At 36.8% G+C, this 13,253-nt stretch overlaps 3 protein-coding genes across 3 annotated transcripts in view; 1 reads left to right on the top strand and 2 right to left on the bottom strand.

Moving 5' to 3' along the window:
- Positions 1 to 13,253, top strand: part of LOC134819152 (uncharacterized) — a 77,466-nt gene that overhangs the window by 17,514 nt on the left and 46,699 nt on the right. The window lies entirely within an intron of this gene.
- Positions 1,014 to 2,292, bottom strand: LOC134819153 (large ribosomal subunit protein eL15-like). The gene is made up of 3 exons (XM_063828935.1): positions 2,124 to 2,292; positions 1,523 to 1,753; positions 1,014 to 1,303 (listed from the first exon to the last, which is right to left on the bottom strand). Exons 1-3 carry the CDS (start codon positions 2,243 to 2,245, stop codon positions 1,042 to 1,044), a joined length of 615 nt encoding a protein of 204 aa, XP_063685005.1. The 5' UTR covers positions 2,246 to 2,292; the 3' UTR covers positions 1,014 to 1,041.
- LOC134819154 (uncharacterized) lies at positions 2,554 to 3,286 on the bottom strand. The gene has a single exon (XM_063828937.1). The coding sequence runs from the start codon at positions 3,250 to 3,252 to the stop codon at positions 2,791 to 2,793; it is 462 nt and encodes a 153-aa protein (XP_063685007.1). The 5' UTR covers positions 3,253 to 3,286; the 3' UTR covers positions 2,554 to 2,790.

The raw sequence follows: 13,253 nt of genomic DNA, 5'->3' as shown, positions 1-13,253 counted from the left end.
GGAGCAGGGACTTTCTCGACGTTGGTATTTTCAGTTCTCGGAACCGCTGCACCAGAATACAAGACCAAGATTGCTGAAAAAGGCAATACTCATACAGCAACGTTCCCAATGGCAACCGGATTCGAACTAAGATAAGTTTCCTTAGTCTTGAATAGATACTATTATGTCTGAGAGAGACACGAAATAAAGTGAAAGACATAAGCGAGGACTTCAAATTAGATTGTAATGAAGCTAGTAGGGCCTGTCGTGATATCATGGATCGTTTAGGTTCCACCAGGATATGGTAGTCCTGATAATTCTGCGGCCTCTATGTATCGTCATCTCGCTCAACTCTTTTAGAATCTTGGCATGCGAAGCCTTCCAGACATTGATTGGGTCAACAAGGTGTCGTACGTCACCTCAAGATCGGTGACAGGGGGCTGACCAGCTTCAGAAGCTAGTCTAGGTAATATCTAATATTGTCTTGATGTATTGTATAGCATTGATATTGGCGAAACAAGAAACACAATTGTCGGGCGTGAGGACTCCTAAAGCTACAATTAGTGTATCCCTTCTGTAACGTCCTGGACATATGTATGAACATTTTCTTAGGGGTTGTCCTGATGATTTCATCCTCACGAAGGGGCACTTGCGCACAGTTCCAAGTATAACTCAATAATGTGATTCGAATTCCGGAGACATGGCAATACATTTAATGATAAGCTTGATAACCATCAACCAATTTGCCCCAACCTACGACATTCAGAAAATGCACCACCTAATGCAAAATGTGGGTTATTCTTACTGATATGAACTGCAAAATTAGGACCTGATGTATACGAAGCTGTCATCAAGGACTCGCGTGCGCGGCGCAATATTCCACAAAAATGTTTGGAAACTTGGAAGCTCCAAGCGGTTTTGATTCCGCGCCTTACGCAAAGTAAGGTCGCCACGATATTTTGCCACAATAAGGGAATGATTTGAGTAACAAATCTAAACTTCTTGCATCGGTTCGTTAAAAATGAAACAATATCTTCATTAGATAAAAAAATCCTTAATAAATTAACGATATCGTCGAAGGGAAAGAGTGTTTCGTCGCTTCCAGTTAGCACGTCTTGAACTGCCGATGACCTTGGCGTGTCTGTGTCCTTTGCCGACTCCTCTGTTCTTGCGACCAGCGGATGTGAGTCCTCTCAATTCACGATGTTTGTGTACGGCGTTACATATCCAGTTGAGTCTGGCGTCACGTCTGACTGCCTTGTGTTGTGGGTCAACACAGATTACCTCGTAGTATTTGTATACGGCGTCTTGTCCCACCCAGTAGCTGAGGGAAAGTTTAGTTAGTCCTGCCCGACGTCATTGTACATTATTAACAATTTTAGCAATACAATAAAATGAACTTATCCAAGAGATTGGGAATGCAATTCCTTAATCCACCTAATTAATGGATGCAAAAATTACCCGGCCGCCATTTACTGAATACCTTGCATCAACCAATCAAAATCGAGAATTGATATCACGTGTCAAGATATTTGGCAGTTACCTGTTGAGGACACGGAGACCACCACAGGCACGTCCAACCCTCTCTTCAGCAACAGACTGGATAGATCTCTGGAATTTAAGTTGGTTTACACCAGCAGTTTTGGGCTTGCCGTAGCAGATACCCTTAGCGACGGGCTTCTTACGTCCTCCCCTCCTGACTCGAGTACGGTAGATACAGACTCCCTGCTTGTTCTTGTATCCAAGTCTGCGGGCCTTGTCTGGGCGAGTTGGTCTGAGGAAAACAGTTATTATTATGACGTCATCATGAATAGTTACATGGTGTAGTTTACACGTGATTAAAGTTATATCAGGAATGTAATCAACTGAAATGAGCCTTACTGATTATACGATATTAGTTCAACATATCCGCGAACAAAATGGATTTTTTAAAAAATTATCCCCAGGAGAGCTCATGTTACATTCTCGAAAAAAGGGCCTCCGATAAGCAGAAAATTTCAAAGACAATAACACAATTTTTGGAGATATAAATGAATATCACGAAGGAATTCAACTACAATGATAGAACTATTTAGCAACACAGAACAATCCAAAGGAAATAATCACCCAAGTGAATCACCCTCCAAGACTTAACAAGCACATACCTGGAGGCTCGGTGAATAGCAGCGAGCTGTCTGAACTGCCAGCACCTGACTCTCAGAAGAAACCTCATGAGGTCACTCTGCTTCTTCTTGTAGAGCTCCTCCATGTACTTGTAGGCACCCATGTTGGCAGCTACTTTAATGTTAGCGGTTAGTTTATTTATAATTTCAATGAATTACAATTTAATTCAAGTCAACCAAATGATTTCGTTGCAACAAATACACTCTGACCCACGGGTTAACGGGTAATATGTAGATATAAACGTAGAAAATATAGTGATTAAACTAAATGCATTCAAGATACTTTGTATTTAAATATGACTGAGAAATAATGTGTTATGGCGAGAAGCAGCGTAAGACATCAAAATCACCCTTATTACAGAACACGTCTGGATACCAATGACACTCTGATCTTAAGCAATAATACAACATCTTTTTAATAAGAATCAAGCGCAAATATCAACACAACAGCTTACGCGTAAGGAACAAATTCTTGAAGGATATTTTATTTTACAATGCTAGTGAATGATACATCTGTTTCAAGAAAATATGTACAAAAATAAAAGGAATAAAAGGGTCAAAGTTTCAAATAAACTCATAAAAGAGGATAAAATGTAGCCTTGTGATCCAGCACAAATTTGCAGAACAGCGTAAAATTCAACACGAAAGCCTATTCGTAGATGTCTTTATAAGCAGTCAGACTATAATCGACAACCTCATCAGGCTTAAACCACATTTTGATCTCATCCTGTGCAGTTTCCACAGAGTCGGAGCCATGGCAAACATTCTTACCCATATCAATACAATAATCTCCCCTGATACTACCAGGCTTAGATTTGAGAGGATCAGTCTCGCCCAACATAGCTCTGCCCTGTTTCACAACGTCTTTACCTTGCCAGCACATCGATACAACTGGTCCACTGGTCATAAAGTTGATAAGACCGGGGAAGAAAGCTTTTGTCTTCAATTCTCCGTAATGCTCCTCTAAAAGTTCCTTTGAGGCTGTTCTCATTTTCAGACCACAAAGTTGGTAACCCCTCTTCTCAAATCTGGAGATTATGTTGCCAACAAGGCCTCGTTGAACCCCATCGGGTTTCACCATGATGTATGTTCTCTCTGCATTTTTAGCCATTGCACCTGACTGAGATTTGCAAATTGATCAGAATAAAACATGAAGCGGCGGAACTGTAAGAGTATATCACTGAAAGAGGCCTCAAATAAAAAGAATTAACATTTAAAACACCTACTCTGCCGTTTTCTGACAAAAGTGCTTAAGTAACATTTTGGAAATTTCGGGTTTTTTGGTCCAACTTTTGTTTTTGGGTCGAGAACTATCCCTGAGGACCATTGGATAGATTCGCCGACCCCCCGAAACCCCCTTTTTGGAACCCCCTAAAATGCAAAATATGGTCATTTTTCTGAGAAAAGTGCTTAAGTAACATTTTGGAAAACGGGTGCCGTTTATCTCGAAAACGGTGCCATTTCGGGAACTGAAAACGGTGGCATTGTTTTTTACGCCCAAAACTGGCCTAGTGACGGTAATTTGGTGATCGTGGGTCTTCTGGCCTGGGAGAAAACAATTTATGTCACTTAAGCACTTTTGTGAAAACGGGCTCGTTTTCTCACAAAAGTGCTTAAGTGCCATTATACGTTTAATTAAATGTTGATACTGCCAACTGAAACTATATAATCGGTACTCACAAATCTAAATTTTCACGGCGGATCGATTGGTGATGGTCATAAACTTCAGAAACGCTAGCTTCGCCGTCAAAATTGCCGATTTGTCAATGCAGAACGTTTCAAAATATACGTCATAATTTGCTTTAAAATTTTGTATTCTCTTATAAGTTGAGACTGGCGGGATTATCGACAGGCAAGGGAACATTACCAAAGAGATAGAAGCGATTTGCTTCACTGCTCCTACTCTGTTGATATGGAGAAAGTTCTTTTACTACCACACATGTAGTACAAGGAGTACAAGGAGGCGATTTTTACAAGACGCCTTGTCACATTTAACGAGACCTTCGCGAGGCTGGGGTCAGACGGAGCTCCTTTAGCGATTCTTTGGAATGAGTCAATCGCAGGAAGGAAAGATGAGAATGTGTCCTCGACTTGGATAAGGGCAATACAAATTTTTGCCAGTTAGTTGGCAAGATTGGTAGCAGGGAGATCATTTTTTGGGCAGACAATTGTTCTGCTCAAAACAAGTGTTGGACTTTATTTACTGCCCTATGTTCATCAACAGCCCAGATGTTGACCTGGACAAGATAACGGTCAAGTATCCCCAGTATCTAAAGCGAGTGCACACCTTTATGAGTGCAGACTCATTCCACCATAAAGTGGAGTTGTCCATTAAACAATCAGGTCAACTTCATGATTATAAGGACTTTGTTCAGGCAGTTGAACAGGTGGGTTTTGCGATAAGCATGAACTGCACATACTTTGAATCGTGGCCAAGGTCCTACGGAGCAAGCAACTAAAAAACTAAAGATGTTAAAGTTGTAAGTTTCCAGCGTGGGTCTGTAGAAATGGAATGGAAAACAAATCATGACGAGGTTTCCTTTCATTTCACTCCATTTCTCAGACAAAAAGACGAGAGACTCATTTCCATATGCATAGGCCAGGTTGCAAAATAGCTCTCGCCCAGGAAGAGCCCCGGGGGATAGCTACTCCCAAAAAACAAGACATTATACGTAAACTGTGCAGGCTTATGGCCCCGAGTAGTAGGGTATTCTGGATGAACTTGCCTGATAGTACAGCTATATAACTGATATCTTAATCGAGTGTTTGACTAAAAATCAACTATTTCTTGTATTATTTACCATTTATTTATGTACAGCATTACTTACAATTATGTTACATTTTTATACGCTTGTTTTTCTTTGCCTCGCGTTACGATATCAATAATTCGCAAATCATTGGTCTTTATGAAGAAAGCCTCATCTGAGTTCTTAATTTAATTTCTAAAGAAAGCAACTTATTTATTATTATCCCGTACTTTCACCAATCAACTCTTCGTTGAAATGCTGGTAGAATTTCGACTATTTTTTAATCCGCTGGGGAGAAGGGAGTGTTTTCGTGTTCTTAAACCACCACCAATCAATTTGTCGTAAAATTTTAGGTCAGAATGATCGCAGATAAAGTTCCCACTAATGTGGCTGTAAGCACTTTTCTCAGAAAACGAAATTTTCTATTTCAGCGTGTCCCCTATTTACAACCAATGTTTCATCACAACAGTTTTAGGCTAATTTTTCGTTTTACTTTCGATGACCAATGGTTTGAACGGGTCATTTTCATCAGAACATGTAGTATTTGCCGATGTGACTGTACTTAAGCACTTTTCTCAGAAAACGAAATTTCAACTTTTCTATTTCAGCGTGTCCCCTATTTACAACCAATGTTTCATCACAACAGTTTTAGGCTAATTTTTCGTTTTACTTTCGATGACCAATGGTTTGAACGGGTAATTTTCATCAGAACATGTAGTATTTGCCGATGTGACTGTACTTAAGCACTTTTCTAAGAAATTCAAACTATAATTTGTGATTTTGAGGCACTTTCCGAGAAGTTAGGATGATGAAACCTTGTCAGAAGTCTCAAAAGTCGACAAAGTACCTTAGAAACATAGTGGGTGCAGTTTAAATTGGACAGCAGCTAGCCCAGAGCAATTACAGAATTGAAATCTTTAAAGTAAATTTGCACAAAATGAACCTTGTGTTACTTAAGCACTTTTGTCAGAAAACGGCAGTACTGCAGATGATGCGTAATGCCCTTTCTCAAAGACAGCAGTACAAGAAAACAATAGTTTGCTTGTGAGATGAATATATAACTATAAGCAGTGGCAGCATCTTCCAATAGCAAGGCCTGTTTTTAACCAGATTCCATGAACCATGAAATTTGGGTCAATTGATGACAAAAATAATAGAACATATTTTTATTTTTCATCTTGCCATTCATTTAGTGGAGACTGAAAAGTCTGGGTGAACATTTGGTTAATATCGCTATTTCCACGGCCAATCAATATATCTAAGTCAAATTTATACCAAGTTCGAACTAAAGACCATAAAACATAGACAGCTACTAGAGGGATAGGGCTATTAGTGGTATGCCTTAGTACAATTATAGGTCAAATCATATCAGTACAATAATAGAACAAATATTTAATAAAACAAATATTTATTTTTACGGCACAATCAAACAATATCAATAATAAATAAATCAGGGGAGGTTTGAAGAGGTTTCAAGTGCCGAAGGCCACTGCTTATCTTTAGGATTTGAGAGTGACCTGTGCTTGAAACCCCCTCAACCATCCACTACGTCAATATACTTATTATACAAATATAGAAAAATATAATAATATTGCTTATTGGTCTAGTTTGGTGACACAGGAGAGCCCAGTTGAGTTTTAGTTAAGGTTTTAAATCATAGTTTAAAAGGTTGGCCATGTTTCATATCATGGCAGAGAGAGATATCATGTGTGTGTATAGATTAGTTACCATGTTTTAGGGTCATCTCGATTTTGGAGGGATAGCAAGTGCTTTTTAAGGTTAGATTTAATAATACCTGACGAGGCTGATAAGTCTGAATTTTTGGAAGAACCCGGGATTATTATCCCATCTTCATTAGCATCACATATTTCGAATACATAGGGGATGAGATCATTCCAAATGTTCGCTGAGGTGTACAAAAAGTTCTGTTGGGAGATATCTAACCTCAGTAATGGGACAATCAGACGAAGTTTTTCATTTCTAGGACAGAACTTGAAAAAATCTTTAATCGACTGGGGGACATCAAATTTAAGAATTTTGAATAGTTCCACAAATGTATGGTACATGTGCAGATTCTCCAGGTTCATAAGTTTACTCTATTGTAACTCAGCTTTTTGCAGAGATTCAAGTACTAAGTCTAGTACTGCAAATTTAAAATGTAATGCTGTGTATGGTGTCGTGTATTGCTGTTGTTTTCTTGGTTCCACTTCAGTTATGACACATTAGACTCTTACATGTAGGTATCTCAAGAGAAAATAGATATGTTTTGGAAAACTCCTAGAACAACTAAACGTTAAGAGGATAACGAACCCATAAATTGACAAGGGCCTCATTGATTCCATTAAGTAGGTAGCAAGGTTGTATCTTGAGTGGCGGAGAAATCGCACTGAATAGATTATAACATTCAAAATGAGAGTTTTTCATTACACCACTACACCTCAGGCCATTCTAAAATGCTGCGTCTAGAATTATTGTGTATATTATATGGGCAATTCCACGTAGTGTAATTCACACTTTGCACAAAATTTAGCTTTTAATTGCATGCTAATTGTAGGCTAACATTAGCAGCATGATAATATAAAGTCAGAATGAAGTTTAAACGTTTGTGATGATGTGGCAACAAAAGTTTAATGTCTATCTCTTATACTTTTTATGTGAGCAGCATTTTAAAAAGTAGGCGTTATTCACAGGCATAATTTGGTGTTTTAGAAATCTTGCCTTAAAATTGCAATTCGTGCTCCAGTGTAATAGCAGAAGTTACAATAAGGCTTGATCACAATAAAGTACACATTTTTTCAACTTCCTATGTCCTTCCTAACATAAATTTGTGGAATGTGTGTAGTACAGGGACAATATAGGAAGTAAACGTTATTCACATTTGGACGTAGTGTAACTCACACTCTGCCCAGTTGCTCTGTTTGTGCGTTGTATTGATGTTTACTTGTTCTTAATTTGGTTGCTGCTATTGTAAAATGGTGAAGTAGACTGACTATTACTGATTTTAAATTAAATTGTCTACTAATTGGGCCAATTAGATACTGGTAATGGTGTAGATTACACCCTACTGCCATACCACAGTGGTCCGGGCGCCCATGCGAGGTAGACATAAGACATAGGCATGACTAAGGGGTATGATATACCACGAAACATGTATTCTAAGGGTATCTTGCCCCAAAATAACGTTTAAAAAGGTTTTTAGAGTGATTAAATGGATATTTGACCTCAAATATTAATTTTAGCTCATTTTTTGTCAAAAATTGCATTTTTTGGCAATTTTTTGCCATTTTTTAGGACAAACTACAAAAATAAGTTGCAAATTAACTTTGGTAAGCATCTATAAGTTGATCTATCTGTAAGTATAGGACATTTAGAGTAATCCTAGAAAAATGTACAGTGTAATATTGTGGCATGATTTTTTTATGAGCTCTCAAAGGTTCATGATTAGACAGAAATTGGGTGAAATTTATAACTTTTTGAATCCATTTTTTGACCATTTTATCACTTATATCAATTCTAAACTACTTCTTAGTGTTTTTAATGTGAAGAGGTCATCAAGAGCTTTAATTTGATACCTCTATACATGGTTTTTGATAAAAATTAGAATTTTTTGGGGCAAAAACACTGCTCTTTTGAGCAAAATTTAGTTACGTGACAAGAAAATAAGGTAATTTTAGCCCCAAATTGCTGATATTTTCTGAAAATAAACCTTTAAATTACTCAAATATATATATAATGAGTGTTCCCAGACCTAACAATGACTATAAAACACTTTCAAATCAATTTTGATGTCCTAATCCATTTAAAAATCATTATTTTTGCGATTTAAGGTCTAAAAGTGGCACATTTTGCCCTGGCGGAACCCTAATTTCGATTAAATTACCAACACTTTCAGGCAGTTGTTGAAAATAGGTCCCTGGAATTGCCCTGGAAGTATTGAAAGTACAATTTATTTCACAACAAAGCATTTAAACCACTTGTTTTATTAATTTTCCGCTGTGTAAATTACACTACCAAGCTGTGAATTACGCTACCTGTGAATCACACTACCCCTACTTTTTACACTTCCAGTGAGACAAAACGAATGAAATTTTCTGACCTTTATAGATGACTAAAGTTGCCGTTAGAGAGAGAGTTACGAATCAAACAGACTTATAGTGTAGCCACAGTAAAACATTTTTCACTATTTGGTAGCGTTATTCACACGCGAAGAAGAAAAATTTGATCATAAGACACTCAAAAAGTAAAGAAATTTGGCCCTCAAAATCAGGCTGGCCTTCTATCTGAAGCCCACTAGGTTGATATACAGGATAAAATATTGAATTCTACGATTAATAAAGCTCCCTAAAATCTTTCGGAAAATAACTGGATATTCACACTAAAGATACACTAAATTTAAGCCAACTTTGACGCGCTACAGTTTTTAAACTAGGCTAGATATCAACAAACGGTTTTTTGCCCCTGAAAATATGGTCAAATATCTTAAAGATTTTCTATCTCTCCCAAACCACCTCCAAACTTTATTATTTTGTTACTGGTTACCGTTATCGTGGAATTGCCCATATATGCAAGATGAGGAGATTGGGCAGTAATACCGTAGAAAAACTACACCATTGCACATTTAATTAGAATTAGAATTAGAATCAAATCTACACAGCAATACAATAATAATAGTAAAAAATTTAGAGATGCTTCGATCTGCTGTGCAGGACATTCAAATCAGTCAAAAACTGTTAATAGAGTACCCTTTTAAGGACTAGGAATTAAAACATATAGTAAATAGATAATAAGTTAATGAGTATTAAGTATGATATATTGGTATGGTTGGTTAAAACATTGAACTGTGGGCATGAAGGTAACCATTAAATTATTACGGAAATTACATAGATACCCACTTTGACATTTAGTCAGAATTATGTACAATTATATACAAGTAACAATTTCAGACAAGAAGTATAGAACCATTTTAGAATGCAGGAAAACAGGTTACCGTGGTAGAGTTAAAAGTAAGAGAGGCATACAGTTCTATACTTCTTTTGTCTGAAGTGGTTTGTAAATGGGCCATTGTTAGCCTTAAGCGTTTTGGTCCTTCATTCCTGCCACTCAGCATTGCCTACTGTAAAGTAGAAATTTTTCTAAGACAATAGAGAAACTGACCCTGTCTCACTAAATCCCCCTAAATTCAACCACTTGCCATAATAAAAATACTAACAACCAAATAAAGTTTTTTTAAATAATAATATACAATCACCAAAAGAATATTTCCTCAAGTTTACTTCTAGTTAACAATTCGTGGTTTAAGCTCTTATTTTATTTATGATTAAAGGAATGTAAAATAAAACTTATTGTTTCGTTGAAAACTTATTGTTTCATTGGTTTTAATAGAGTTTAAATAAAAACTTTTTGAAATACTTGGTTTGGTCAGAAATGTACGTTTACACAGGGGACCCCCGCTATCCCAGCAAAGACTCCAGAATAATATCATCTATAAATGCCGTTTTAAAGGGCATGCCTATGTCTATTTAAATTGTATCTAGTATAAAATGAAATCATTTTCGAAGTGCACATCTAGAAACCAGCACATTTGAGAAATGAAGAGGATTGTTAGGTATTGAACACACTTGACACAAGGAGAATCTAAATAAAAGCCTCTCACACTGCACTGTGCTAGAGGTAAGCTGGATTATAAACAGCAATGTACAACAATGTGTTCAAGTACTTCGACGGTAAAATAACATCTCAAAGAGTTGATCAGTCCTGCATAGAGGACAACTGTCTAAAATCAAAAGGATGTGGAAGAATTAAAAAAAAGAAAAAAAAGGGGGACCCTAACCCAAGTAGCTGAGACACCTCACAGCAAGTAGACAAAAGTGGCTCTTGCTCGTATACATTGCCAGTCAGTGTAACTTCGTTTAACTTGATACCTGCCACCATGGACTATGAATGTCTCTAGACACTATCCTTTTGATATTGAGATATTGGTATCTCAGATCACGTGTACATCGTTCCTTTTTTAGGTGTCCCGAACAATATACGTTCCTTTTTTATGACACAGTAATTTATTGACACTCACAGCTGTAATTTTAATCATTGAATCAGTATTTTTATCTGTGCTCTGCGTAATGCATCACATGAATCAGTTTTTTAATCTATTAACTTATTACACATTTGTGCTCTGCTTTAGCATCACTTGACTATTTAAAAAAATTGTTTGTTCAGGCCATGACCTTATAGTCAGCCAATTGGCCATTGCTATATTGTGTGTATATTGTTTGAATATTCATAAAGTGGCTCTTGCTTGTGAAAGGTGTATCAACTACCCGCCGAAGCGGTGGATTGAGAGTCCCCCTGTGAAAGAATACGGTAAGGATAAAACTTACTGATAAAAATATGCACTGTGTAGACCTGATAATTAAAAATTTTACATCATTATTATGTGTAATGACGATGTTCCAAACAATTTCTAGATCGATTTGAATGGAATGCGCCTCAGCACATGTACTAGTACAGTTATACAAGAGCACAGATTTCACCAGGGCCTCCCAGACAAGCAATTTCTTGAGAAGAGAAATCTTCGATTACTAATGACAGACATTGTTTAACGTCTCAATGAAACAAGAAATGCAAGGAAACAAGGATACAAGGATACAAAAGTGATAATTACTTTATTAGTGAAACAAATTTTAGTGAAACAAATTTAAAATTGTATCTTTTATTTTTGTATTGAGTACACAATAGTTGTAATTCTGAAATAATTTAAGTTACAAAATTCTAATTATTTACAAGTGTGTAGGGATAATTTAGAAATGTTATATAATGCTAGTTTTAGAAAAATAGATAAATCGAGTTTGTATGGTTCAATCTTATTTTAAGGTCCTATAGCATTATGCACTTGCCAGTATTTGAGTGGAAATCTGGGCTCTTATAATAGACTGTATAATTTTCGTTCACATAGAGAATGGATTGCTCTTGCTGTGGCAGTGAGTGTGGTAGGATCTAGAGTTTTGTTGGTCAGTAATGTTTTGGGGATGGAAATTGAATTTTTCCCTAACTGAGGAATAGAGCAAACAGTCAATCAATACTGAATACGTGACTTTCGTCCTCAATGGGCTTGAGCCCTTTGCTAAAAAAGCAGTAGGTGCACCAACGTTCTTCTCTTGGTACAAGGGGGGTTTCGTATCTACCCCTTTCGATGTAGAGGTTGTGGCAGCTGATACGAAACCTTGTCAGACTATTTCGAACATCAGGTATTTTGATAATTCGTAGATATGCCTCTGGTTCGAAATCATGTTTAATTAAGTTATAGAATTCTAGTTTTGGCGAGGAGGCCTTGGCAGCTTGCAATGAAACATGAAATTTAATTTTAACACATTTTACAGAATCAGCAAATTTATAACATTGAAAATATAATGCTCATTTGGTATATGACTCTGTCCTTAACTGCTGATTGGGTTGTAAACGGACAGGCAACTAACGGGGCAGGGAATGTGCGGGCCTGGGAGCGTTAGTCCAGATGAATTTTTGATAGGCAGGGTTTGCCAAGATGATACTGTGCTAAGTCACTCTACAAAAAACATCAAAAGGTATAAAATTAAAAATTAGTCACAATAAGTAATGCCATCAGCAGAGCACAGCAAATAGCTAACGGGAATGGTACAGTTCTACCAAAATGAGTTGAAATCGCTACATTCAAGGTTTTTTCAATGCCCTTACACGAATATTAAGTTCTGCACGGAACATCCAAGCTATGCATCATGTAGATGTGATACCTGCGACCTAGGAAATTCTCCACAGTCATAATTCTCATACAAAAAGATGTTTGTGATGAACCCGATATGTAATGAGCTTTCTTCACAACTTTGGACGTAACAATGCCACCATACCATAAGTACAAAGTAGTATGACAAACAATGAAAATCAGAGGTTGGCTGAAATTCTTAACATACGTCCTATCCTTGAAAGTGATGTAGCAATACATGTGATGTGGCAATACAATGCATGTCTCTCTTTCTCAGTTACGATTAAAATTCATAGCATGGTCTCCACGGATTCGATTAAAATTTATAAAGAATCAATGAATAATCGAAAATCGATAGTCATAATATATAAATTAATCCATTGGTAAATCTTTAAAAATATGGCCAGCAAACCTAATAATTTACTTATTAAACGAAGATCCCTATTTGAGGGAAAAAATGAAACTAGTTTAGAAATATAAATTATGCATTATGCAGAAAAAGTTAGTTGCTTGTTTTAGAAAAATATAAAATATAAATTATAGTTATACTTGTCATTTGTTGTATGACCCGTCGCGCACGAGTGCGTGACTCCCCCTAGCTGTATCGTAGAAACTTTACAGTGAAACGAC

The sequence above is a fragment of the Bolinopsis microptera genome, chromosome 8 (genome assembly GCF_026151205.1).
Source record: "Bolinopsis microptera isolate Bmic1 chromosome 8, MBARI_Bmic_1.0, whole genome shotgun sequence".
In the NCBI taxonomy this organism is placed as follows: Eukaryota; Metazoa; Ctenophora; class Tentaculata; order Lobata; family Bolinopsidae; genus Bolinopsis; species Bolinopsis microptera.
Note: the sequence above shows the minus strand (reverse complement) of the source record. Positions and strands in the feature narration are given on the sequence as shown.